Consider the following 26,473-nt stretch of genomic DNA (forward strand, 5'->3'; position numbering starts at 1 on the left):
GAAAGCCGTCATGTTTACAATTATGTCGAAGAGCGCTTATCAGGATCAACTTAACGCTGGATTTTCAAAAATATATGAAATATTTAAAGTTTGCGGCACATAATCTTTAAAATTCATTTTACACGCCGGCCTGTTATTGTGGCGACATTTCCACGCCCCGAAACGAAACAAACTGTGATTGGTTGTTTGACATGTCGGTCAAACAGCTTATGGGCGGGCCTTGGCCAATGAAAGCTGCCATGGATTCCAGACCTTCAGCAGTCAGTCTTAAGGTCTGGCTACACAAGACTATGGTTATTATAACACACCAAGTTTGGTCTCAATATGCTAAACCTTTGTGGAGATATAGCCTCACATTCATTTTTGTCAAAATCATTCATGTGTTATTCGAGAACGGTTTGACGGATCAACTTGAATTCCATAACTTTTTGCCAGCATGGTCTGAAGATGATCTGAGACAAATTTGGTGAAAATCAGTTAAACCATCTAGGACGGGTTTAAAAAAATTAGTTTTTTCAAACTATTAAAAAATTGCAATAAAAAATCTTGACCTTACAAATTTTTAATTTTGGCATGAGCCAAGGATTCAGAAGAAAAACTAGACCTTATGGTTCAAAAGTTATTAGCATAAATATGAGTGAAAATTTGCACAAGTGGTGGCGCTAGAGAGTTTGAGTTAGAGACACCAAATTTGCTGTGGTTAATGATGAGACTGTCCTCTATCAGTGTGCCAAATTTCATAACTTTCCTGGCCACAGACCAACGGGTACAATAAGTACCTACTTCGGTGCTTGGCCCCTTAATATTAAATTAATCAAGAAAATCTACCGATTTAACTACCAGCGTGAAAAGTGAGTCCCAAGTGAAAAGTCATTTTATTAAATTTTATCCTTCTTTTTTAAACCTAGGGTATTTTTAATTTCTGTGATAGTGATTTTTATAATCTCATTGTTAGATTTCATTACACCCTGAAAAAAGCATAGAAAGTAACCTTCTTTCTGCAACCAGAGGTCAAACAAAAAGACCAAAATACAGATAAGACAGAAATAGAAAAGATTTTAATGTATTTGTTTTATTACAGCTAAACCGCTCTCTACATAAACAAGTAACATTCATTAAGTAAACAATGTATCCCAATTCAAATAATAAATAATTCATATAATATTTTGTACAAACTGGTATTGGTTTCCTGTACATAATGATTTCTCTCATAGCGTACCATACAGTAAGAGAAGAACTTAAGGCAGAGAGTTCATACTTGCCAGTTTCTGGTACAGCTATAACAGACTGACTGTCTAGTGGTATAATTCAAGGACGTAGCGGATCAGTGGGCACATGAAATGTATGATTTCAGTGCAATGTCGAATGGGCGATTTGTGTAGAATGACGGTGGTCTTAATTTTGTGTGCTATCAGGTAACTCAGTGCAAAGGTAAAAATATATAAATTAAACAAGCATGGGTTCATCAATCCAATTGTTAATTTGCAACACTGAAGACAAAAATCACTCATTTAGAAAGGTTAGTGGACTCTTTTGTGTACTGGCTGTCATCAAAAGATTAAAATTGTGCTAATCCAGGCCTAACATTAGCTGTTCCACAACCTTTTTTTTTAATGCATGAGAATCAATGACAAACAGCTGTCACATTACAATGCAGCCAGAGGATGAGCACACGCAGCTGGCTTTTATCCTGTTTAATTTCAACCAAAGTTGAATGTGACACAGCAAGTATGATTGTGGAATTAGTGCCTCAGATGTCTCATATAGTACAAATATGAGAGAAAGAGAGACAAGGACACATAATTAGCTACTTGTACAATGCAAAGCAAGTGTTAAGAGCTCTTGAAATAATTACAAAATAAATGCATGAAAGTAATGCGTGATCAAACAAATAGTAAAAATATAATATATAGATAAAATAAATAAATTCAATTTTAAACAGACGAAAACAGACAGCACAGATTATGTTGCATTAAGGTCACCTTCCAAGCACACTTTCAAAATCTATAAATTGTAGCCCACCTGAAGCCCAAACCACACAGACCTTGAGAAAATGACATTTCATACATGGCGTTTAAAATGGAATAACGACATTCACTGGAGGAGACACCAAATGGAAATGGCAAGTGCGTTCAGCCATTTTTACACAAAGCTGTCAACTGGTGTTCGATAGCTGGAATCTTGGTACCAAATTTGGATCCTAAGGTCTGCTGGCAAGGGATATTACACTTCTGTAAGGTTCCCGTTTTGAGGAAATAATTAACATCTGCACTACGGCTACTGCAACATCGTTCTGGTTATTTTTCTGTCATATCTGTAACAAACTAAATGAGGTATGCTATAGCGTCTGATACCCTCAGCGCTGTTTTTGCGAACCACACCTCTTCTTTTGAGGTTTAGTTCAGACAAACAACATCAAAAAAGTACAAGAGTTTACCTCAGGTACTAACCAGCAAATCTGGGCACTGAAACCAAACTCCACTTCTTACATACTTAATGTGGTGATGGATGAGAAAGAATGTGCAACTGGAATAAGACATGACCTCTGTCGACTCTTCAAGCATGTCGTGGCTAGATTCTGTATTGGCATAAGGGAATGCTTCTGTACAGCATACATCCTACATAACTTAAAAGCAATAATAAATTACCTGCACAGGATAATGGCATTAAATAACTTGATGTTCCCTCGCTGATCAAACAATGGCTGAGGGAAAGTGTCTTAGAAAATAAAATCATAACGATGACTGCCATTCTATTACTTTGACTGAAATAATTATTTTTGAAGTGAAATAAAATAGCGAAAAGTATAAAAGGTACAGAATAAGATAATCAAGGAACAACACACAGAGCAGTGAAAAACGTCTTCAGTATCCATGGAGAAAATACCAACTGAAGTCACTCACTGGGTAGGCAGCGTCCTATTGTTTATATACAAAAGTAAAACTGAAAATAGATTTTTCTTCTCTGTACACAGCAATTTTATTCTTCTCTTTACAAAAGTCTTTGTTCTCTTTTTTTTTTCTCCCCACCTTCCATCCTATTCACATCTAAATCTGATCACGAGTGCACAAAGCTCTTTCTGCGTCCTCCTGTTGTTTTTGATAAAGGCTTGTCCATTTACGGGACCCCGGCGTGGTCAGTCCAGTGAAATGACGTCAGGTATGGCACCGTATATTACGGATGCAGCGGCGTCCGAGCGCGAGCGGGACACATTGCTGTGTGGGTGGCTGTCTCTCAGACTGCTGGAGGACACCAGACTGCTGCTGCTTCCGCTGCTGCTGCCCCCGCTGCCATTGGCTGGCACTAGTGAGCTGCTCACCGGCGTCCCAGACTGCTCCAAGAAGAGCTGAGAGGAACTGTAGGGCATGAAGCGGTTCAGCAGCAGCTCGTGGTCTTCTGACGCTGATGCAGAAGCCGAGGCTGCGGCAGCAGCGGCCATGACCATGTTATAATGCTGCGGAGAAGTAGAGATGAACAGCTTAAGGCTATGCAGATGTTTAATTAAAAATGTTATCTCTCAGTCAGATATAGGCCCTAGTGCATCTTATCCATCTAGTTTGGCACCAGTGGTTAAACGTTTGTTTGAGCACAATGCTGCCCTCTAGCTGCTGTATCAGAGAGTGAACCTACCTGGTGATTGTCCCCTTGTAAAAATGAGAAGAAATTCAAATCTGTAGAAGAAAAGGAGTTGTTTGGCATAAATTTAGCAAAAATTTAAATTTTTAATTACAACAAATTTTCTAAATCCTTAAACTCTGAAATCCTAGATTTAATATACAAAGATTACATGAACCAATAATATGTTTAAATTATGCAAAGCAAATAATGGATTACAATAAGTGACAACTACACTATCCTTCAAAAGTTTGGGGTTAGTCATTTTTAAAAAAGAAATACACACTTTTTTTTAGCAAGCATGCATTAAATTTATCAAAAGTGGAATAAAGCCTTTCCAAAAGATTTCCATTTCAAATACATGCTGTTCTTCTGAACTTTCTATTAAAAGAATCCTGAAAAAAAAAAAAAAGTTATCACAGGTTTCACAATAATATTAAGGAGCACAACTGTTTTCAACACTGACAATAAGAAATGTTTTTCGAGCACCAAATCAGCATATTAGAATGATTTCTGCTATCACAGAAATATATTTCATCTTAATGTATATTAAAATAGTAATGCTATTTCAAAATACTGTTTTTACTGTATTTGTGATTTTAAAAAGCCGATTTGGAAGCATAAAAGAAATGTCAAATTCTTTCAAAATGTTACAGACCCCAAACTTTTGAATAGTAGTGACAACGCAGGCAAATGAGCACAAATAATACATAAAATATTTTATTACTGAAATTATGACAGCACCTGAGAGGTCATTGGGTGTGTGGTAATAGTGACGGTAGTCCTGGAGGAGAGGAGGAGGGGGAGGGATGTAGTTTGTCTCCATTGCTGGCATGCTGGGAGCTCGTGCCAGTGGAGACGCCTGATGATGCAGATTTAACACTCTGCAGCAAAATATAACAAAATAATTAGGAAAGCTAGTCAGATATTAAAATAATATTTTAAGTAACAAATACAATGGCTCCAAATATCATTAAAACAATTATAAAACCACACTTGAACATGTGAATTTATTCAACAAAAAATATAAATCAAACTGGCATTTATAAAAAACCATTAACAAATATACTTTTTAAAGCATTTTACAAAAACATTTGTTGGGTTTTAAATGTTAAAACAATAGATATACTGTTCAAAATAAAGGAAAAGTAATCACCCTTTGTTGACAGGCGGGGAGGTTGGTGATAGAGATGGACAGGCTCTTTTAGGTGGAGGCTCGTCATTATCTTCCTCCTCTGAGGAGCTGTCCAGCGTCAGGTCAATCACCTCCACTTTCTTATTGCTACTGCTGTGGGACGAACTGTTTCTGTGGTCTGACATTACTGACCGACACGAGTCCAAGAGAGAAGCATAAAAAACAGACCTCCTTGAATCACTATGTACTTACTATGTTTAATAATGTACCTTGCAAATTAGGGGTGTAACGATACACGTATTCGTACTGAACCATTCGGTACGAGGCTTTACAAACTGAACGATTCGATTCATTGGACTAGTCCTATTACATTTGAAAAATAAAAGAGCTTAATGTGTGTGAAATATAATGTTCTCAGTGCCACTGCGCTCAACAAGGCAGGCCAAATGACGTAACGGGCAACGTGCTGTCTGCCCAGTGGCGTATTGTTAGAAGACAGGCACGCAGGAAACACACTGCAAAAGGCCCAGCGATAACCTCCCCTTTGCTGGGTTGCATCGAATGACGATGATCTTGTATCAACATTAGCAAGAGATACTGTCAAAAACATCAATTGTTGGCAATATTAAGATATTTGGCATTTGGCAATTAATGTAGGCCTGTTACATTCTTATTTTTTATTAGGCCTATTATGAAGTTACTTTTATTATTAGATTAAAAGTACAATTAAATTGCCCCGCAATAATTACCAAATAAATGACGTGCTGCGAAGATAACAAAATATTAGGCTATTTACTCCTCAATTAAAATGTTTAAAAAAGAAAGTATTTTAAAACAGGTCTATTATACAATGAATTATAGGCCTACAATTGAAATATTATCACCAATAATCAAAAGTCATCAATAAAAATCAATTAAATAAAAAGCTTTTATTTCAAGCACTGACTTTCAAAAACAACAAAACAGGTTTCCTCTCATTTTTTTCCCCACTATGACCCTGGAGCACAAAACCAGTCTTAAGTTGCTGGGGTATATCTGTAGCAATAGCCAAAAAAACATTGTATGGGACAAAATTATTGCTTTTTATTTTATGCCGAAAATCATTAGGATATTAAGTAAAGATCCTGTTCCATGAAGATATTTTATAACTTTCCTACTGTAAATATATTAAAACTTAATTTTGATTAGTAACATGCAATGCTAAGAACTAAGATTTTCTCAATATTTTGATTTTTTTTGCACCCTCAGATTCCAGATCTTCAAATAGTTGTATCTCGGCCAAATACTGTCCGATCCTAATGAACCATACATCAATGGAAAGATTATTTATTCAGCTGTCAGATGATGTATAAATCTCAATTTTGAAAAAATTTACCCTTATGACTGGTTTTGTGGTCCAGGGTCACATATTAGAAACATTAAGGGAATAAATGAAAACAGTAAGCTATATACCATTATCAGCATATGTTGAAGTAGATCTCTGAGAGAATATGCGGTGTCAGATGCTGAAAGCTCCATCATTACCCTGTCAGTCCATTTTTTCTTTCTGTATAGTGAATTGACTGAGCTTAAGACATTCACCAGCATAACTCTTGCGCAAAGTTTGCACATTGCTTGTGTGTGCGATATATCCATTGGCTCTCCTTCATGGTTTTAAACAGAAATATTTCCAACATTGTGACGTAACCAATATACCCCTGTACCAAACCGAACCATGACACCAAGTGTTGTATCGAACCGAAGCGTGAATTTTGTGAACCGTTACACCCCAGTGTACAAATTTTTACTTTAATTTGTCTATTGTCTCCATAACTCCTTACAAATATAACAGTCTCTGTTGTAATACCTTCAATGCCATTTGACGAGGCTGACACTTCCTGTACCACCTTCTTGGATCTCATAGGAGCCCAACTACCATCTTCTTTAAACTGGATCTCATCACAGTCCACACAACTGTTCAGGATCTCCATGAACAACCTATACAGAAACAAACATACATTAAAAAAAAAAAAAAAAAAAAAAAAAAAAGACACACAACACACAACTTTCCCAAGACTTTTCCAAATTTGCAAGCATACACTAACGTTCAAAAGTAGTTTTTTTTTTAAAGAAAAACGATGCGTTAAATTGATCGTGAATTGAAATGAATTGAAGTGTGAAGTAAGAAAGAAAGAAAATACAGATCAAGATAAGAACAAAAAACAATTACAGAAGTGATTGTAGATTTAAGATGGCCCACAATCACAGGTATAAAAGGTGAGAGCAGCACTGACCCGTCAATAATTAGATGCTCATATGGGGCTTTCTTGTCGCACACCGGACACACCCAGGTGGGTTTCTTCTCATTCATTAGGATGTAGAGCGTAGCATCAAAGCACTGCAGGTGCGAGCAGGTGAGCGCTCGACAGGGAATCGTCAGCCGCATCTTTCCGAGCTGTTCATTTACACACAGATGGACACGTCACCATACATTATATGGCCACATACTGCTCTCAAATTTTATAATTGAATGATGATTATACAGTAGTATATCATTTCTAAACTGCTAGCTTGTGGTTTATTCTCCATTGCTTAAAATTATTAAACTGACAAAGAACACAATATGAAAAGTGAGAGAGTGATAAGCCGGGCTCAGTGGCCTTGGTGAAAAGAAAAAGAGTTTCATTTTTCTGACAAAATCATTAATGCAACTCAATCGGAAGGAACATTAAAATGTTTAACAGAACACTTTGAAGAGAATAAAATCTTTATTCAGGGTTGAGGGTCCATTACACACCGGACAGAGCAAGGAGACTCGCAGACTGGTGGTGGCAATTTCACTGTCAGGGTCAGCGGTAAGCTTTTCTTTGACTAAAGAGTAAACACAAAACATGGAATCAATCACATCACTTGATTCACAACACTGAATATCTCCCATCATATCCACACACTGCTAACAGGTAGCTCAAGCAAGCATTGTAACTTTACAAGCTTTTGGAAAAACATTTTATTTTGATAATCACTTAATTGCTCAATTAAACTAAATAGCGAAAATGTTCCAAAATACTTAAAGTGGAAGACATTCAGCTATATAAAGGCTCAATCCAACTGTGATAAGTCTAGAGTTAACTTACTGAGTGCTCTTGAGTGGTCTGGGTTTCTAATGCCTTTTGACCGTAGTCTCTGTAGCAAAACTGAGGAGGACTGCTGTCGGACCAGGTACACTGCCATGGAGTAACTCTGTATGGACAGCACAGTATTAAAAACACAATCTGAAGATGGTTTTCAATTTTTAAATCCATCAAGAAATAGATTTCAAACAGATTTGCGTTCATTACCCTTCCGATTTCTGATGTCCATGACACAACAATGGTGTTGGGAACTGTTGTAGACAACCTAACCAGGGAGGTAATGTTGATGGGTCTGCTCGGCCGCTTTGGCTCCACTCCATTTTTGGTTGGGGGAAGATATCCCTGAGGACAACCATAAAAAGTCAAGCAAAGTTAAGCACATAAAACAATAAACTACAGATAAATATTTGTATCTGAAATATGTTTTGCTATAATAGTCAAAGAAGCTGAGGAAAAGGCTGATGTTGAAAACCTTTAAAAGCCAAACACGTTTGCGTTGACTCGTGAAACTGAGCAAAAAGTAATGAAATATGTTCCTTACACCATAAATATGAGTATATCGTTTATCATTGTTTCAAACAATTTGTCTGTCATTCGCAGATGTACTGAAAGATTCCTGGTGATTTGTGACCAAAAATAAAGCCAGACTCACAGGGAGGTTACAGGGTTTTCCATTCACTTTCACACAAAGGTTGGGTGGGAAATGATCTTCCTGAGGACAACTTGTCTCTGATAAGCAAAACCTGAAAAATATGTGTTGAGATTCCTTTAGGAATGTGTGGGAAAGAATTCCAAGACTCGCTCAATAACCCAAACAAAAGAAAGCTACGAAAATGGGGGTAAGTTAGCCTCAACACAGGAAATCAGAAAATAGACAACACATTCAAATACACATTATTCAACCAAACAACACTTTAAATATCTTTAAAAGAATTTGCTATTTTATATGATAAAAATTAAGTTTTAAATTATCATAAGATTTTGTGATAACACAAAATATTAAACAAATGGTGGCAAGCAAAAAAACTTATTTATTGTGCTGCATGTTTCAAGTCCAGCTGAGCACTGAGGATCTTTTGTGGGAAACTGTTGTCTTATCATACCTTAGCTGTACTTGCACGGTGAAGTCACATTTGGTCCCAGAGATGTCCCTGTCGAGACAAGAGGGTGGGAGTAAAGGAATGTGTGATAGAGCGTAGGAGAGAAAAGCATACCAGACATTCTACAGGATCGCTCGCTTGGACACGTTTGATTAGCACTATTGTCTGCTATGGAAGATATCTAAAAAGACAAGATAAACTGCTAAACAGACGTTTTAAATTCAGTTCTGGCTGAAATAGCTTTTTTAATTCAAATTTATTACAAGCTCAAAATTAGTTAGGGTATTTCAAGCACTTGAACCATGTTACCTTGTCAAACTATGTAATTTAATACCCCCCCCCACACACACACTTACATTGAACTGCTGATCTGTTGAACTTGCTGAGGCGTTAATGCAAATGCAAAACATGTTTCCTGAAACCTTTGACTGTTGTCTGAGGCTGTAAAACAAAAAGAGAGGAGACGATTATAAAGATGGTGAACCAATCGCTCTATTGTTAAAATGACAGTGATTTGAAGAACTCTGTGAAGGAAAGGTCAGCCAAGCTATTGAGTCATTTTCATTGCTACAATCATATTACACTGATACAAATAATAAGGAATTCAATGTGTTTACCATTTAAATGTGACTGTCTTATGAAAAAGCACAGTTCAGGGAGCTTACCAACTAGTCATTTATGTAGCAATTTCGAAAATATGTACTGCATACCAATGACATTTAGAGAACTGTGTGCTGCCAACTTTGTAGCAAATGTATGGAGAGAGGCTTTTCTGTTCCTTACAGTCCTAAAGAATTGCTTTAAAAGGCTGGTGTGTTTACTGAAAAGGAAACTGTTAGGGAGGACCAGCTTCCTTGTAATGTAAATCGTTTCTGCTGGTCTACATACTTTTGTTTATATAGCATATATCTGCATATTTCTTGACAGCATCCTTGTCTAAGCAACCAACAGTAAGTAAAGTTATTATCTCGAACCGATAACAAAGCATCATCTCAGTTACAGACACAAGGTTGCTGGTCCTTTTCTGTGGAACTACTTTAAATGCTTGTGCAGTTTAGTTCAAAGCCAAACTCTACAACATAGCTAAAATTAACTTAGGGTTACATAACCCAATCTCCTTAAATGAAGCAAGGGTTTCAGGAGCAACAGAAAGTAAGAGAGATAAAAGGAAGCTCTATCTGCAGCTCTACTGGCACTCCACACCACACACACAGGTGACTGAACTCAATGAAAGAGACTGAAATGAGAGGTGCGTTTTCTGCACACTGACCACTTGAGTAGTCATGTGAAGAGGAAAATCTATTCCACTTAAAGTGGAGAGAGTTTAACAGTGAGAAGCTGGCAGATGGTTAATCTGTACTCATGAGGAAGGAGAGGACGTGAGCCAATTCTCTGGTGCGCAAAAGATCCATCAACACTGGTTGCTCTCTCAGCTCAAACAACTCAAATTTCACCGATCATTTTCATCACATTGACCTAGAAAGAATGTTCAATCCGAGGGGCTTCAACTCAATATGGGGGAAGGACCATTGTGTTTCCTGAAAGTTCCTTGTAAAGCAATATGATGTTACAGGGTTCTTTGCCTGGCATAGCAAAAAAGCATTCATTATATGGCAATCTGCACATAAATTGAACTCTATATAAAAGTGCTTGTAAGAAAATGAAACTTGAAATAATGTAACCTGCTTCCACACTCCACACTGAGCTAAGCACTGGTTAAGAACCTAGATTTGATTCAAACTGCACTCATTGCAATTCATTTTTGATGTCGTTTGGCATAACTGTCTAAATACATTTATTCTGAGTATTTACTTTGGCATTCATTTTCTTTAAAAGAATAAAATGACAGGCTTACACTTAAAAAAATCCACATAATAATAATCATAAATGTCCTGAAGTGAGAACACTAGTACATAACACTTAAACCTGCTGACAAGATAACTATCAAAACAAAAAGGCTTTAACACAGCCTCCGTGCTTAGTGACACATCTTCTCCACTATTGGCCTTTTATTATTATTATTATTATTATTGGACTAAATATAGCACAGGTGGCCCTTGTCCAATCTGAAAAGTCATAAATCACTTGAAGAGCACCTTTATGTTTGTATAGGTGGGGGAGGTGAAGTCTTCATAAGAGGCCCATATTTTTTTTTTAAAGGATGTACAAAAATACAGATTTTCAAAATCGACTAGTAGGTGGGTTGTCCTAATCAGGGCTTGAAAATGAAAAAAAAAAAATCCAATCGGTTCACTCCAAGCAGAATCAATATTTTAACGTTTCTGTTCCTGCGTTCCTTTGCATAATTATTGTTCCGAAACCGGTTTGCCTAGAAAAAATACTGGTTAATAACGTTATTTTTAAAAAAAATTAATTCCCTATAATAATAATAATAATAATAATAATAATAATATAGCTGCAAACAGCAATTGCAGAACTGCAGAAATTAGTAATTGAAGCCATTTTAGGATGGTTTTAGTCAAAATGGCTGAAAAACCATAAATACAACCCTCTAGTAACATGATTTAATGGCTTATCACGTTTGACCAATAGGTGTTGCTGTTAACAAATCGATGTGGTGTGTTCTGTGGGAGTTGAATTGTGTTCAACGGCACACACAAAGTTTGGTGTCAATATGCCAAAGCACTGCAGAGATACAGCCTCAAGTGTCATTTTGGCATCATGCCTTAAATTCGTTGCTGTATCAACACAAAATCCATAACTTTTTGTCAGCATGGTCTGAAGATGATATGATTCAATTTTGGTGAAAATCATACCAACAGTCTAGGAGGAGTTCGAAAAAGTAGGTTTTTAAAGACAATCAAAATGGCGGACATGAAGTTTGGCTGACTGTGGAAACATTGGCATCACTGTTCTCAGCATGACCCGAGGAATATATTAATACCAGTCTCATTACAATAGGCAAAATTCACAGAAAGCTATTAGCATTTATTTGAAATGTCATTACAACTTTTGACCACAAGGTGGCAAAACTGTTTCAAAACCTTTTGAGTACTTTCAGGTCATGGTCTCGATGGTACATACAAAGTTTCATAATGATACACCAATGCATTCATAAATATAGCATTTTATATCATAATAATCTATTGTATTCAATGGCAATGTTTTGTTCAATTATAGTGCCACCAAGAGGCACAATCCCACCAAACTGTTTATGTGTCCTTAGAGTGTGCCTATACATATGTGTGTCAAATTTGGTGAAAATATCTCATTTTGTTTTGGAGTTATAAACATTTTAATATAAGAGAAGAGAAATAATGAATGATGGTTGACTTTGTTTGCCACTTTTTATCAAATTTTTGGCAATTGGGCATTAGTGTATAGCGGGCACACTATGTTTCCGAATTTCCTACGGTGGTTTCGTGGGGATCGGAGTAACGGTTTCTAAGATATTATGGCGCTGGCTCGAAACTTCTCAGGTTCCTTCAGGGCATTGTGTTGATGACCCATACCAAGTTTTGTAACGATATGTCAATGCGCTTCTAAAATGTACCATTGTACTACAAAATTCAAAATGGCCAATGCCCAAAATGGCTGACGTGGGAAAATTGGGTCTCATTCGACTTGGCATGATGCACCTAATCTAAAGAGTATCTAAAGTTAGAATCTAAAGTTTTGTGATTTTTGGCCAAACCATTCAGAAGTTATAAGCAAAAATATGCATTTTTCATATCTCCTGACCACTAGGGGGCACAGTGCCAAAACACTGCAGGTAGTCTCAAGTCATGCTTGTTATACCACACACCAAATTTGGTCTCAATACACCAAACCGTTGCAGAGATACATCCTGAGGTCCATTCTTGCAAGTCTAATCAACTTGAATTCCATAACTTTTTGCCAGCATGGTCTGAAGATGATCTGAGCTACTTTCGGTGAGAATAAGACAAACCTTCTAGGACGAGATCGAAAAAGTAGGTTTTTCGAACAACTTAATTGCGATTCAAAAATCTCACTAAAAATACTGCAATTCATAATTAATGTTGGTATATCGTGCAGCCCTAGACTGAACTGTGTGAGTGTGTGTCATTGAAACGCAAATTTAGCTGCAGCCAAGTGACTTTGTGCGACCCACCTTGTCCCACTCTGTGACCCACAGTTTGAAAACCCCTGCTCTATGGCATCAGAAAGTCTGAAAATCCCTGGTAACTTTTATTGCAACTCCTGTACAGAAACACTGCAATACAGAGTGGAACAAAACTTCTAATGTTCATCCAGGACAAAGAATGATGCTTCAAAGGAGATGACTTTAGAGACAAAACTTCTTGGAAATGGCTTTACCATACTATACACTTTCTGAAAAGCTGCATTTCTAAATTCATTACTGTAGAAGCACTATTCAACCTTAATAATCAAACAGTCAGCTGTTAGATATCATTCCTATTACTCACCTAAACTGGTGGGCTTGATAAGCTCATCAAGTACATCGTAGAATGGCAGCCTTTGGAGCTTGACGTCTGGATGGACTGGGTGAAGGGTGGAGGCCAGATGGGGCAGGCCCAGCTCGTGCTTCGGCCCAAGCAGTGCGACAGGTAGTAGAGATGGTGAGCCATGCCCATCGAATCCCAGCTGTGTCAGGCTGGCAGGCAGGCCTGCGGGAGCCCCTCTAGTGGTGGAGTGTATGCCCGCGAGGGTGAGGTCTGTCGGGGACACCATCTTTGTGGGGAAGCGGCGGTGGTAGAGCTCCTTGATCTTCATCTGCACGGCAGGGCTACAGCCGGCTTTCAACAAATGTAGAGCTTTGGTCAAGAGTTCGTGCTTCCTTCCATGTTTGTTGCGGCCTGCATAACCCAGAAGAACCTGAAGCTCTGAGACACGGAGGCTCATCACCATTTGCTGTTGTAAAAACATAATAGAAGAAACAGGAGTTAAATTATGCAATCGACAAAACAAATCTATACATTTTTATTTGTGTGTTCCATAGGGAAAATAATACATATTGCATAGGAAAGGTAAAATAGAGTAAATAGCAGAATACTTTTTTTTGGGGGGGGGGGAAGTAATAAATAGTAACAACAAACAACACATTCAAAAGTTTGGGTAGGTAAGATTTTTTAGCCTAAATGTTTTTGAAAGAAGTCTCTTATGCTGAACCAAGGCTGCATTCATATTAATTAAAACACACCAAGACAGTAATATTGTGAAATAATGCTAACTCTTGTCTATTTTAATATATTTTAAAATGTAATCTATTACTGTGATGGAAAACCTGAATTTTCAGCAGCCACTCCAGTCCGTCACATGATCCTTCAGAAATCATTCTTAAATGTCGATTTAGTGAAACATTTCTTAGTATTATCAATGTTACAAATGTTTGTGCTGATTAATTTTGTTGTGGAAACAAACATTTTACTTTGATAAATGGGATTCTTTGATAAATAGAAAATTCAAAGGAAAGCATTTATTTGGAATAGAAATCTTTTGAAACATAACTTCACTGTCACTTAATACATATTGACTGACTACTGAATAGGGCTGCCAAAATGACTGAAAAACTAAATTCAAATTTTCTACTTAAATATTATCAAAATTGGAACATAATAATATTATATTCGTATATATATATATATATATATATATATATATATATATATATATATATATATATATATATATATATATATATATATATATATATTAACTTAAAGGGGTCATATGATGCTGCTAAAAAGAACATTATTGTGTGTATTTGGTGTAATGAAATCTGTTTATGCGGTTTAAGGTTCAAAAAACACATTATTTTCCACATACTGTACATTACTGTTTGTCCTCTATGCCCCGCCTTCTGAAACGCGTCGATTTTTACAAAGCTCATCGTTCTCATCGGCCTTGAGCGAGCGTCCAGTGGGCTTTTTTTACCGACTAGCACTAAATTAGCTTCAGGCTCTGTCATGGACGAGTGTTCATTATAAACCATAAGTCATACATAGCCATACTGGCCAAAAGGCATGTCAGTGATGATACAATCAGTTGAGTTTGCCAAATGAAGATCAAGTCAGGTTTTTGAGGGATTTTTAGGTTGTAGAATTTGCATTGTGTTGTTTTGTTTGCAACGCAGACCTGTAATTGTGACGGCCCTCATGTACGGCGTTTGACCACATATGTAAATGTTAACACCTACATGTGTGGGATCAAAGTCACTTCTCATGTGCAGACTTTACCTCCCCTGTCGTTCTTGGATATTCTGAAAATATAAAGAGCTGTGTTGGTGGTACCAGCATTTGGATTTGATTAAAATCTATGGGCAAGTAGAGAGGTGAAGAGGGTGCAATAGTGGGGGAAGGGAAGATCAAGAGCCTGGGCCAGTGAGCTTTTATAACAAAAGCAGTGGAGCACAGCTCCAGGGAAAACAAGAGAACCGCAGACCAAGAGAGGCTCATATTTCTCCACCTCAGAGAGACCACAGTCCCCTCCCCAGTTTACTGCCAAGTGCCAATTGGACTGTTCACACAAATACTGACACACACTCTTTATTAATTTCCACCCACCCCACCTCCCCAACACAAATAAACGGCTTCACTGCCAGTGCAGACAGATGATGAGACTCTTGCTCTCATCCTACTGTAGTGAGGAACAGTCCCCTAGTGTAAACCCAGAAGAGATCAAGAAGTTTGGTTGATTCAAGAAGAACCCATGGGAAAGCCTGATCTTTCTGGTAAATCAAAGCCAGCATGGTTTCAGAATGCCTTTCTTTCATACTTCTAAAAGCAAATGAATATCCCACAACCTGTCTGAAAGTCTGGGCTCTTTGCCAACAGTTGAAGCCAGGGCTCTAGACTAACTTTTTGCACTGGTGCGCCTAAATTTTTTTCTTAGGTGCACCAGCACAAAAGTTAGGTGCACCCAAATTTTCAACCGCATCACATTTAACACAGCAGTTTTACAACTTCACTTTTTTTTTTTTTTTTTTTTTTTTTTTTTTAAATCGCTGTCCATATAGGCAATATTGACTTGTAAATGATTAACTAACAATCTGGTCAACAAAGTTCTTCATTTGAAGCACAATTCTACAAGAAAGGTAACTTACTGAAAAAAGTGTTGGTGCTTAAAGTACGTCACTGAGCTGAAATTTAACCTTAAAACATATCAAGATAAATGAAATAAAAAGAAAATTTAAATTAAGTGTTTTAAGGGCTTCAAACTGAACATCTCATGACTCAATGTCTTATGGACCATCCTCGATTGCAGTCACATGCCCCTCGGATGGCCAACTCCTGTAGTTTGGTCTTCTTGATCTTTGGCTTTGACTAAACCAGCTGGCCACACTCTCTAGCAGCAAAATCTTCCCTCTACACTGATTCTTATCAGATCTTCCAATGTGTATGAATGAAGGGATGCTCTAGTGTCTGATCTGAACAGCTAAACACTCCCTTAACAGCTTATACTACTGTCTCAGCTATTAAAATAGTTCAGTTTTGTATGTAATAGCAAAGTGATGATATTTCGTTTAGTTTTTTTATTAAGTTAATTTAGAAAAACGTTTGGAGCATTTTTGTTTGTTAAATATAAAAGTTTTATTTATTTTTTTAAAGTAACGACCAAGCGGCCAGTGGCAGACAGTAACTGTATGTTTGATCAATTTAGCCTTCTCAAATCATCACGACTCGCCTAAAATAGAATCTATAGATATAAAACAGTTCAACACTTGCATTTTTTCAGTAGATACGCCGTCATTTTTGCACATAAAGGTAAGAGTAATAAATCATTCGTAACTGCAAAGGGTCTTTTATTTGTGTTCACTCACAATATCATCAAAACGTTGTGCTTTTATAAAATAAAGAAAACAAACACGATGCGCTTTCTGCGTCTGGTCTTTCACAGGAGTACAAAAATGAACCGAAACTCAATGAAAACATGCCTCACAGACATGATAGATATATCTATAGAAAATTTTAAATGATTACTTAATGAAATAAAACAAATCGAAAACAAAAACTCTTTTATTATAATTATAATCCATAAAGATGCACTTCTAAAGCTGTGTCTAATGAGATGGCGAGTCAGGATCAGCAACTTCATCCTTGCGACACAGACTCAGAAAACACTTGTTTATTAGTAAATAATTCAAATATCTCCTTACTATTTCCCCCGGTCACATTTATGGTAATTACTTTTGCCGGTGCTTTGCAGGAGAAGTCTAAAACAGGCAGGAGGCCCGCACCGCGTCTGAACTATGACGTGAAAATTATCCCGAAGGCCGGCTCGAGGGGTGTAAAAAAAGTCAGGGTCCATCAGGCTCGGGCTGAAATGCAGGCCTGTAGTGTCTGTTGTTGAACCACAGGGAGACTTTCAGAGTTGCGGAGACTTTTTTTCCCCTCGAACGGCTGGTCGGACTGGTGCGACCTCTTATTTTTTTTTAGTCGCACCATTGAGAAATTGGTTGCACTCTAGAGCCCTGGTTGAAGCCCCTAGTCAACAGGGAGCTGAGAGATCAGGAAGAAAGGAGCAAACAGTCTCAAGTAAACGTTTTATTAGGATGAGCTCATTCTCTTCATTAGGGCCCAATAACCCTGTGAAGACAAAGGAATAGGAAGTGGACCCTGAGCTGTGCAAAAACCTTCCTGATGATTAAGCAAGCAGGCATCTTCATGTGATTCTAAGAAACCCTAAATGAATTTTCACTGCATACCTTCAATACCACGACTGAGGTAAGACCCATGAGCAAGGCACCGAACCCCCAACTGCTCCCTGGCTGTGTGTGTTCACTAGACTACTGTGTGTGTGCACCGTGTCTTAAAAAGTTACCACTAATGTTTTTAATGAACCGCTAATTAAATTTGAGTTATGAATGAACTGCTGATAATGTTCAATGTCAATGAATCACACACATTTCAAAATATATTCCAGTCATATACAAGCTCTTCACTAAACATTCTATTCTAAGGCAGTATGATAATTTGGATGGGTTAAATACAGAGCACAAATTCCGAGTATGGGTCGCCATACTTGGCCACACGTCACTTCACTTTCACTTAATCAACTAAGCAGCTAGAGAACAAGTACCACATGTCATGAAAAAAGATCTTCTTAAAAGCCACAGTGAGAGATTATAAATTTATAAATGTATTTTTCTGACACTGTGCAGAAAAAATTAGAACAATGTTCCAGAGTCCAGAGTCCTGCAGATATTTGCTCCAACCCTGATAAAAACCCACCTGCTTTTAGGTTTATAGTAAGGCTTAGACCTTGATTAGCTTGTTCAGATGTGTTTTGATTAAGGTTGGAGTGAAATTCCGCAGGACTGTGGCTCTCCAGGACAAATGTTGGCCACCCCGTGTTAGATAAAAAAAAGACTGCATTTAACTAACGTATTGAAAGGGCCCTCAAATTAATAATTTGACTCATCCTCTAGATAGATCTGCTGATTAATGAACTTTGCAACATTGACAGTTATTGAGTTAAACTGAATCAACTTTGAAAAAAAGGAGTTGAATAATGACACTTTTGTCTTTTCAGATATGCTTTGCAGCTGAAATTGTATTTATTTCATAAGTGAATAACTTTGTAACATTAAGTGTTATTTTCCTGTACCGTGAAGCTGCTTTGAAACTATCAATATTGTATAAAATGGTATAAAGGTGACTTGACTTGTATAAATTGACTTTAGATTTTATAACATTTCCAAGCTTAGAAATGAAAGTTACCTGTTATTTCATGGTTTTACATGGCCGAGGGAACCCTGCAGGTTGCTATACTTTAATACATGATCCACTATTTAATAGTCATGACAATAATTTGTGCTCAGACAGAAATTTTCTTAGAAAACTGATACATTCTTTGAAGTAATTTTTTTTGTCGTTGTGTGTTTTCTGTTTCCACAGGATCGGTGGGATCGGGAATGGTTCAGGAATCAAAATCAAGCTGGCCGAAGCTCTGCTGTGCTACAAATTTTATAGAACATTGAGAAGAAAAAATAAACTAACAGAAATTTAATCTAGAAAGCTCTAGTACCCATTCATTATGAATAGTGAGTGACTAGCACAGACTTCAGAATTTCTCTTTTGTCCATTATAAAAGACAAACAGTATACAGGTTTAGAACAACATGAGAGTGAGCAAATGATGACAGAATATCTCTTTAGGCTTTCAGATAATTCCAGCACTACTTCCAAAAACATCAAAGCAAAACAATAGCAGGCTCTGTTCTATGGTATGATCTCTGAATTAAGAACAGTCTAAATAGTACACTACTTCTCAGAAAATGTGTATTTAATAAAACAACTGCTTGACTTAACAGTAAGGTTACTAATTTAGTTTCAATGAGTGTGGTTATCATAAGCCTTGACTCAGTTATGATAAAGACATAACCATAGGAAGCATTTCTCTGAAAGGACGTAATTTTGGTACCTGCATAAAGCAGGCTTCCTTCCTGCAAAACCCACAAATGCACTGATGCTCAATAACAATGATTAAAAATCAAACTATAACTGATAATTAATTAAAATTAAGCTGAAGTACTGATAATGAACTACCTCCACATCCCCAACAATTTACAAAATGATAAGAAAATTATGAATTCATGTTTAAAATCGCCACTGTTTTATTAAGCACCAGGAAGTGGTTTAAACTTTGAGCTTTTTGTTTTAAATAATACATCAAACATTATGATACAGGTTTGCAATGCGACTGTAAAAGCTAGTATCAAAAATTCTTAAGATCTTAAGAATTTTTAAGATAATCTCATGTTATGATTTTATTTGTTGAGTTATTTGTGAATTTTGTGGTTAAAAATGTTATGTCTTTAGGTAAAAAAAACAAAATATTTTATATTTATATTCTGGCAGCAAAATGTCCTTGTCCCTATGTAGCAAGTTGATACTCCAACTAAATCTTTGGCTCATTGTTTGTGTCACTGTTTGCAAACACAACAGGAAATAGGCCCAAAATGTCAAATCCAAAATGCAAAGCTCAAAACATAACAGCAATTTTACAAAAAAAAAAAAAAAAAAAAAAGTTATTTGGATTATCAGCAGCAAAGGTCATTTTGTTCTCTGCAAAACATGTGTTTTATTACTGCCAACAAGAGTATCATGGTACAATGTACCATTGGCAAACAAAGCTACTAATTTTATAAAAAAGAAAAATCTACTACATAAGGGGGCATGTTATCATGCCTCGTCTTCTCTTTTTGGAAAAGACTGTTCCCAAATGGTCTGATCCATAACTCGTTCAAATTAACTACCAACTACTTTTGACAGTATACTGTCTAACTGACATAATCAGAGCCAATAGAGGTCTACATGCTCCTCTCCATAAGAAATAACATTATAATACAACAAAAAGCTGACCAAATCAATTCAAATATCACTAGGAATCCACATCATGATTAAAACAAGAAAACGTAAGTGGGACAATCAAATCACATCAAAATAAAACAACAACAATAACAGAAGACATTAAAATGTCTTCATATATAATCTAAATGAAGGACAAACAATCTCAAAGCATCACCTGTGTAGCAGCTAAACATGCACCAACTTTAAACAAACTTCCTACTAAATCACAGTGAAACTAAAAGAAACAGGCCATAGTCGACTGTTTGCATCAAAATCTGGTGCTGTGTAAACAGAGACAGCATTTGTGGACGTCACATACTCGATTCAAAGGTTCAAACGTGTCTATGATGCCCAAAATTAACTCTTGGTTGTCTGATATCTAAGCCATGAGACTAATTAGTTGTTTGTTCTTATAAATGCATCAGGTTAACAGAAGTCCTAGCTGCCAAAGTACCGAATCTCCAGGCTGTTCGGAGCCTACGCACCACCCACATGCTGCTTCACACTTAAGACCGACTCCTCTGACGCCCCATGGACCATTTAATCACTTCATTTAAACGTTAAAACAACAATTAGCAATATTAATATCTTAATTCAGATGGAAGAGAGCTAATTTCACACGAGCAGACAGACAGATGTGCGGGTTAGCTGGCAGCTAGCTGGATCCATCACAACAATAACACTGTTCCTTTAACCGGTCTCAAAACTGCTCCAAAAGCGCGTTTAAATCAAATACGGAACAGCGCCTCGTTCAAAAGTAAATCGCAGGAACAGGTCGGACGAAAAACACTGCCGAACAGGTCTTGTATAAAGGCTGTATTGAAAGTAATCTGCGGGTTACACTTTACCTTCAATTCCGCACTCTCCGCCATCTTGTTTCTCTGGCGCAAGCGTGATCGGAGCCTTGGCACGTGACCAGGACGCGTGCGGGTTCAAATGTGCAGGAATCCCTCTCTAGTTCAAAAAATAGCGCGCGGATTACGTGATTTCCCATTGCCTGAATGGAATACACGGCATCGACAAGATCTCCTGTAACCAGATTAGATTTATCAGTTTATACCATTCATAAATTTGTTGTTGTATTGATTAAACAAAAAGGTAACGGTACATTCTTTCCAGGTAATCGGATGCGATTTGCATTCAGTTTTGTTTGTAGACCAGTGATGGAAAGTCCGAGTCATTTTCACAAATCGGTTCTTTCGAACGGATCGTTACAAAGAACGGGAATTAAAGTTTGGGGACGCTGTCATGTTGTAATTTTGAAACCAAGTGCAGTTTTTTTTACAACCATGATCCATCTTTCAAAATCAAAACCAAGTATAATTTGCATTTACATTAACATTAAACAATGCTATCTTTAGGCTGGTTTTGATAAATAAAAATTAAATACGGATATGTGAGTTGACAGCTGACCTCTAATCAAATCTTAACATCTAGTAAGTTTTATTTGTAACATTTCTGCTGTTTGACTATTTGCTAGGCCATTTACTTTTTATCCCATCAGCCTAAACAAACAAATAAATAAATGAATGCATTTTCTAGTCCATAATTTGTAGTTTATTTATTTTTATTTTTAATATGTAGTTTATCTAGTTTAATAAATTCTATTGTGTAGGGTGAATCAAACACTCTTTCTGTAAGATCGCTTTTAAGCAGGCACGTTAAAGAACGAAGCTATGCTTGATTTTTCAGCTTTAAACAGCAACGCATGTTTGAAAATATTTCAGATTTGTTTCAGAGTGTAATAACACTAACACAAAACTATTTTGAATCCTATTTCGAGTCTATGAAAAAGGTGTCCACTAGATGGCAGACGCACACCTTTTATTGCTGTCTCTTAACGGACATTTTTTTTCTTTTTCCTTTTTCTTGTAGCAGTGCAGTCAAACTTAGGAGGGCATAAGGATATATTATTTTATCCAGTTTCTTTTAGTTGTATTATCATCAAATAGTTTTATTTTGGTTTTTCATCGTGTCAGAACAAAGCCATTATGATGACTATTCTGCATCTAATTATTCTGCTTATTTGTGCTGGATGATTGCAAAGACTTAAATTGATAAACCAGTGAATATGGTAGCCTAATATGTTTATTTTGGTGGGAAAACAGCTTGTTCAATATGCAGTAGAGTCTTCCTAACCCTAACCAATTCTACAAGTACAGATCAGTAAAACACATTGCCAATTGAGGCATAATTGCAAAATTCAATTTATGTGACCTAGCTCTTAAGATTCTAAAATAGCAAGGTTCTAGAAACCTATACAGCTAACTACATAATAGCAGTAATCATGAAGACAGAACATTTATTTTTACCATAAGTTTCATGAGTTGGTAAAAGTGGGGTCTCATTACTTGTGATGTTGTCCATGAATACTTGTGGATACATGAAGTGCATCTTAACCCTTCGTGACCCATCGTGGCCTTTAGATGTAAGGACACCACATCTCATGCTGCTTATATAAGCATTTAAAAAATCATAAAATTATGAGAAATTAAAAAATGTCTGCTTAACAATATTTCATTATTTTCAATATATATCGCAATCATCTTTCAGACGCTTAATATAAGCTCAAAAGACACAATAAATGGAAAAATTGATTATTGATTATATAATAATAATTGTTAGTAAATATATTCAGCTCATCAATAAACCAAAAAGGAATGTCTAATAAAGGGGTGAGGGTCATACATCCGCCCCGTCAATGTGTATATGCTACACTACAGTATATACAAAATAAAGCAAACTACAGTAGGAACTTTCTTTAACACCCTGAATTTAAGACTATGTTTTTTTTTAATGCTGCAATGATCAAAACTGTCATAATGATAGTTATTTTTAATGGAAATATGGACAGGTATATTCAAACTAAGATTTTGATATCAATGTCATGTTGTTCTTTGGGACTTACACAGATGCAAATGTAGTTCATTGTTATGGGAATTGATGAAATGAAGACCAACTCTCAAACAGGATCATTTAATCCACATTTCAGTAGTTAGGGCTGCCAATTTAAAGTGCTTTACATCAATATTATACAAATATGCAGATGAGAATAAACAACCAACATGGACATGGAATAAATAAAATATACAAAAACATTTATCTAATTTAACAAAATGTCCTAACCTATCACTAACAAAAAGGGTATCACAGGATACATAACAAATATATGCATTGCACATAGCCACTTAATACCAGTGATTTCTACAGCTGATGATAATATTTTTAAGTGGGACGTCGATTTTTTTATAATGCAGTTTTCTAGAACTTTATATAAATTATACAGTACATACAGTGACTCTGAAACCACTCTTTTGCAAATGAAAATGACTTCATTACAGCGTAAGAGCTAAAATACTACAGGACACACTTGCTTATTTCAGGTCTAAAGGTTGACAGTGTTTTGCAGAGGGAAAAACGTAACGTTTTATTTGACACAGCAGTATTTATGTCTTCAATAGGTGTCCATCAAGGCGGTAGAAGAGGAGGTTTGAAGGTGCAGGTCCCAGAGCAGTGACGGGGAGTCAGCATCTTACACGAGAAATGGTGTAGTGCGTCGTGAGCCTGGGAAAAAAGTGAATGAATAATTTAAAACAAAAGCGGCATATGATTGTCTGTGTTGGTATGTGTATAGAGAGAAACAGAGTGTGAGAAACAATGCATTCTAGGACAATAACTGCTATAATAAACTGTGGTGTGGCTAAAATAATTTATAAACTGTCTACAAATGAACATCTAAGCTGGCATGGGTTATCAAAAATATTCAAGGTCACACTTTTGAATGCTGTCATACTGTGGCTTCCAATGATTTTTTTCAAGTCCTTATCTATAGTTATCCTGAACGCTAATATTTGCTTGCCTTTGCTAGAATCAATTACCTTTTAAGAATAGCATAACCTGTCTCTCTCTCTCATGGTCCAAAGGAGACAAAGGATCTCTCAGGTGTGGAAAACAAATTTTTTCCCTCATACAAACTGGTTCAGTTTTTTGCATGGCATTTTTTTTGGCATTCAAGTGAACGTGTTTCAGAAGTTAATAAAAACAGATCAGATCCCTGTCTATGCTAGTCCCTCACTGCAGCAATGCAAATGTATAAACCTAATGCTTAGTAGCATATAAAACAGTCATAAGGACTGAACAAAAAGTCCTAAAAGGATGTGTATTGTTGTTTTATTGAATAAAAAGCCAGAACATGTCATGTGAAGTCAAACGCTTACCTCGAACAATCTGGAGTTGCTGCACCATTTCCTCTCTGTATGAGAGCTCTCTTTTCATTTGGTCTTGAAAACTGTCTAAGAAAAAATGTGAAGTAAATTAAATATCAAAACACATTTATGTTTATCACTATATACAAAAGAAAAAAATTATATAGTGCTTTGCAAAAATATTCAGACCCTAATTAATTATTTCGACTGCTTTTAAGTACTGAAACTTAAAATGATTTGTTTGTAATGTATATGTTTATGTCTAAAAATGAACACAGAAACATACAATTTACAATACATTTAAAGATTGTGTACAGTCATGATATTTAAATGCTGTTATTGTAAGAACCAGTTTTCATCAGCCTCTCCAACATTCGTTTTTTCTGTGTTTAAATCATTGTCATGCTAAACTTTATCACGTGTTCCAGTATTTTGTTTCTGTTGCAGTAGTTCACTATATTCTGTAAAGTTAATTCTCAATTTAAAAAAAGATGAAAAACCATCCAATTGTATCTATTCATAGGGAGCATAACATTCAACCAAATGACCGCTAAATCTTTTCGCTTATGAATTTTGGCAGATTTTTTTTATGTGGTGCCCCTGTTATGCAAAACTACTACTGAGCTTTGTTGATTGTTGGACTCTTTGTTTTATCTCCGTTTACACATGACAATAAATGTTTTTAACTGTAATTTTTAATGTAGCCATTAGTATTTAATTTTAGATGACCAACTATTCATCAGATTTTACAGGCAGAGGGAATTTGTAATGCATTTGTATCCATTTTCATAAAATTAATTACATTCAAACAGTATTTTTTTATTGCTTTCCAAGTTTCAGTTCTTATAAATAAAAATATCAAAATATCTAAGTATTTAAATTTAGAAATTGACTTAAGTTTGTAACAACCTATAAACAAACATCAGAGAATTAATTAATGATCTGATATTTTTGTATATGTTTAGTAAAGCGTAAATAATACATTAAAAATAATTTTAACATAACCTACCTTTTAGATTCTGGAATTCACGCTCCAACTTTTTTCTAAGTTCTACTTGTTCCACAAGCTGTTTCTGCAATTCCTCTGTTAAAATAAATGAAAGCAGCAGCTCATGCAAATGTTTTAAAATGACTTTGAATTACAAAATGATTCATGGTTTTATTACCAAAATAAACAAAATTGTTAGGCTATTGCTAAAACCCCCATGGAAACCATAATTTATTACAAAAAATAAAAAATAAAAAATACAAAAATTCAACTAATCATTTTCTTTTCAGCTCTTCTAAATGCAGCACATATTGTTTTGTTTACCTTTGGCCATGTTCTCTATGTTTTTCTCAATTAAGGAGACCCTGCTGCCAGTGTCCTTGCGCATTGATTCCTCATCTGCACACACAACAAATACATATGAAGCAAATCAACAGACTAGTGTTGAATATTAGGAGGCAAACGATACGCACCATCATTTAGTTCCTTCAGGCGCTCCTCACTGATGTTGGTTTGATCCTGATGATTTTTGGGTTCCATCTCTTCCACCGTAGATGAAGGTTCTTCTTCATGCACGTCTTTAACTATAAGCATATATATTTTTGTTAAGATAGACTTTGTTTTCTAAAAAATAAAAAAATAAAAATCCACATGAATGAAAATAGGCCTACCACTCGCTTCGCGTTGGTAAGTGGTCGTTGAACCAAAATAAGATGTGCTCATTTGATGCACGTGCTCGTCTCGTTCACGCGCATAGACCTGTAAAATTGAGAAGACAATTATTCGCAGTTATCCAATTTTGCATTTCCTATTTGAATGCGATTAGAATACGAATGGAACGTCCGCTATTTTGATCTAATTACATTTTCAAAGAACCAAGATAATGAAGAGCCATATCTACTAACAACAAATTTCTTGAATTAATCAGTAAGTTTCAAAAGCAGCGCGACAATTATCCCCATTATCTGGATGCATTCACCTTACTTACTCATTTTAAAACATTAACAATAATTAGCCGGATTATATA

At 36.1% G+C, this 26,473-nt stretch overlaps 2 protein-coding genes across 7 annotated transcripts in view; both read right to left on the bottom strand.

Moving 5' to 3' along the window:
* Positions 1 to 1,036: 1,036 nt before the first annotated feature.
* On the bottom strand, positions 1,037 to 21,230 carry pias1b (protein inhibitor of activated STAT, 1b). Of its 2 annotated transcripts, XM_042744099.1 has the most exons (15): positions 21,102 to 21,212; positions 15,039 to 15,162; positions 13,370 to 13,814; positions 9,317 to 9,401; positions 8,964 to 9,011; positions 8,513 to 8,603; positions 8,068 to 8,202; positions 7,864 to 7,969; positions 7,527 to 7,600; positions 7,024 to 7,184; positions 6,597 to 6,727; positions 4,772 to 4,952; positions 4,360 to 4,499; positions 3,631 to 3,671; positions 1,037 to 3,454 (listed from the first exon to the last, which is right to left on the bottom strand). In XM_042744099.1, exons 3-15 carry the CDS (start codon positions 13,809 to 13,811, stop codon positions 3,137 to 3,139), a joined length of 1,953 nt encoding a protein of 650 aa, XP_042600033.1. In that variant the 5' UTR covers positions 13,812 to 13,814; positions 15,039 to 15,162; positions 21,102 to 21,212; the 3' UTR covers positions 1,037 to 3,136. The 2 variants fall into 2 exon arrangements, with proteins under 2 accessions (XP_042600033.1, XP_042600032.1); XM_042744098.1 differs by lacking the exon at positions 15,039 to 15,162 and having other exon boundaries at positions 21,102 to 21,230.
* A 1,983-nt stretch (positions 21,231 to 23,213) lies between these two features.
* LOC109097817 (SKI family transcriptional corepressor 1 homolog-B) overlaps positions 23,214 to 26,473 on the bottom strand; it is a 43,926-nt gene continuing 40,666 nt past the window's right edge. For 2 of the 5 annotated variants that reach the window (XM_042744101.1, XM_042744100.1), the window contains 6 exons: positions 26,118 to 26,205; positions 25,920 to 26,030; positions 25,771 to 25,845; positions 25,468 to 25,542; positions 24,471 to 24,545; positions 23,214 to 23,816 (listed from right to left, as the gene is read on the bottom strand). In XM_042744101.1, coding sequence (XP_042600035.1) covers positions 23,722 to 23,816; positions 24,471 to 24,545; positions 25,468 to 25,542; positions 25,771 to 25,845; positions 25,920 to 26,030; positions 26,118 to 26,205 — 519 coding nt within the window. In that variant the 3' untranslated portion in view covers positions 23,214 to 23,721. Of the gene's footprint in view, positions 23,818 to 24,466; positions 24,546 to 25,467; positions 25,543 to 25,770; positions 25,846 to 25,919; positions 26,031 to 26,117; positions 26,206 to 26,473 lie in introns of all 5 variants that reach the window. The other 3 variants (XR_006157112.1, XR_006157111.1, XM_042744102.1) reach the window with 3 other exon arrangements.

This window comes from Cyprinus carpio, chromosome B18 (assembly GCF_018340385.1).
Source record: "Cyprinus carpio isolate SPL01 chromosome B18, ASM1834038v1, whole genome shotgun sequence".
NCBI classification, from domain to species: Eukaryota; Metazoa; Chordata; class Actinopteri; order Cypriniformes; family Cyprinidae; genus Cyprinus; species Cyprinus carpio.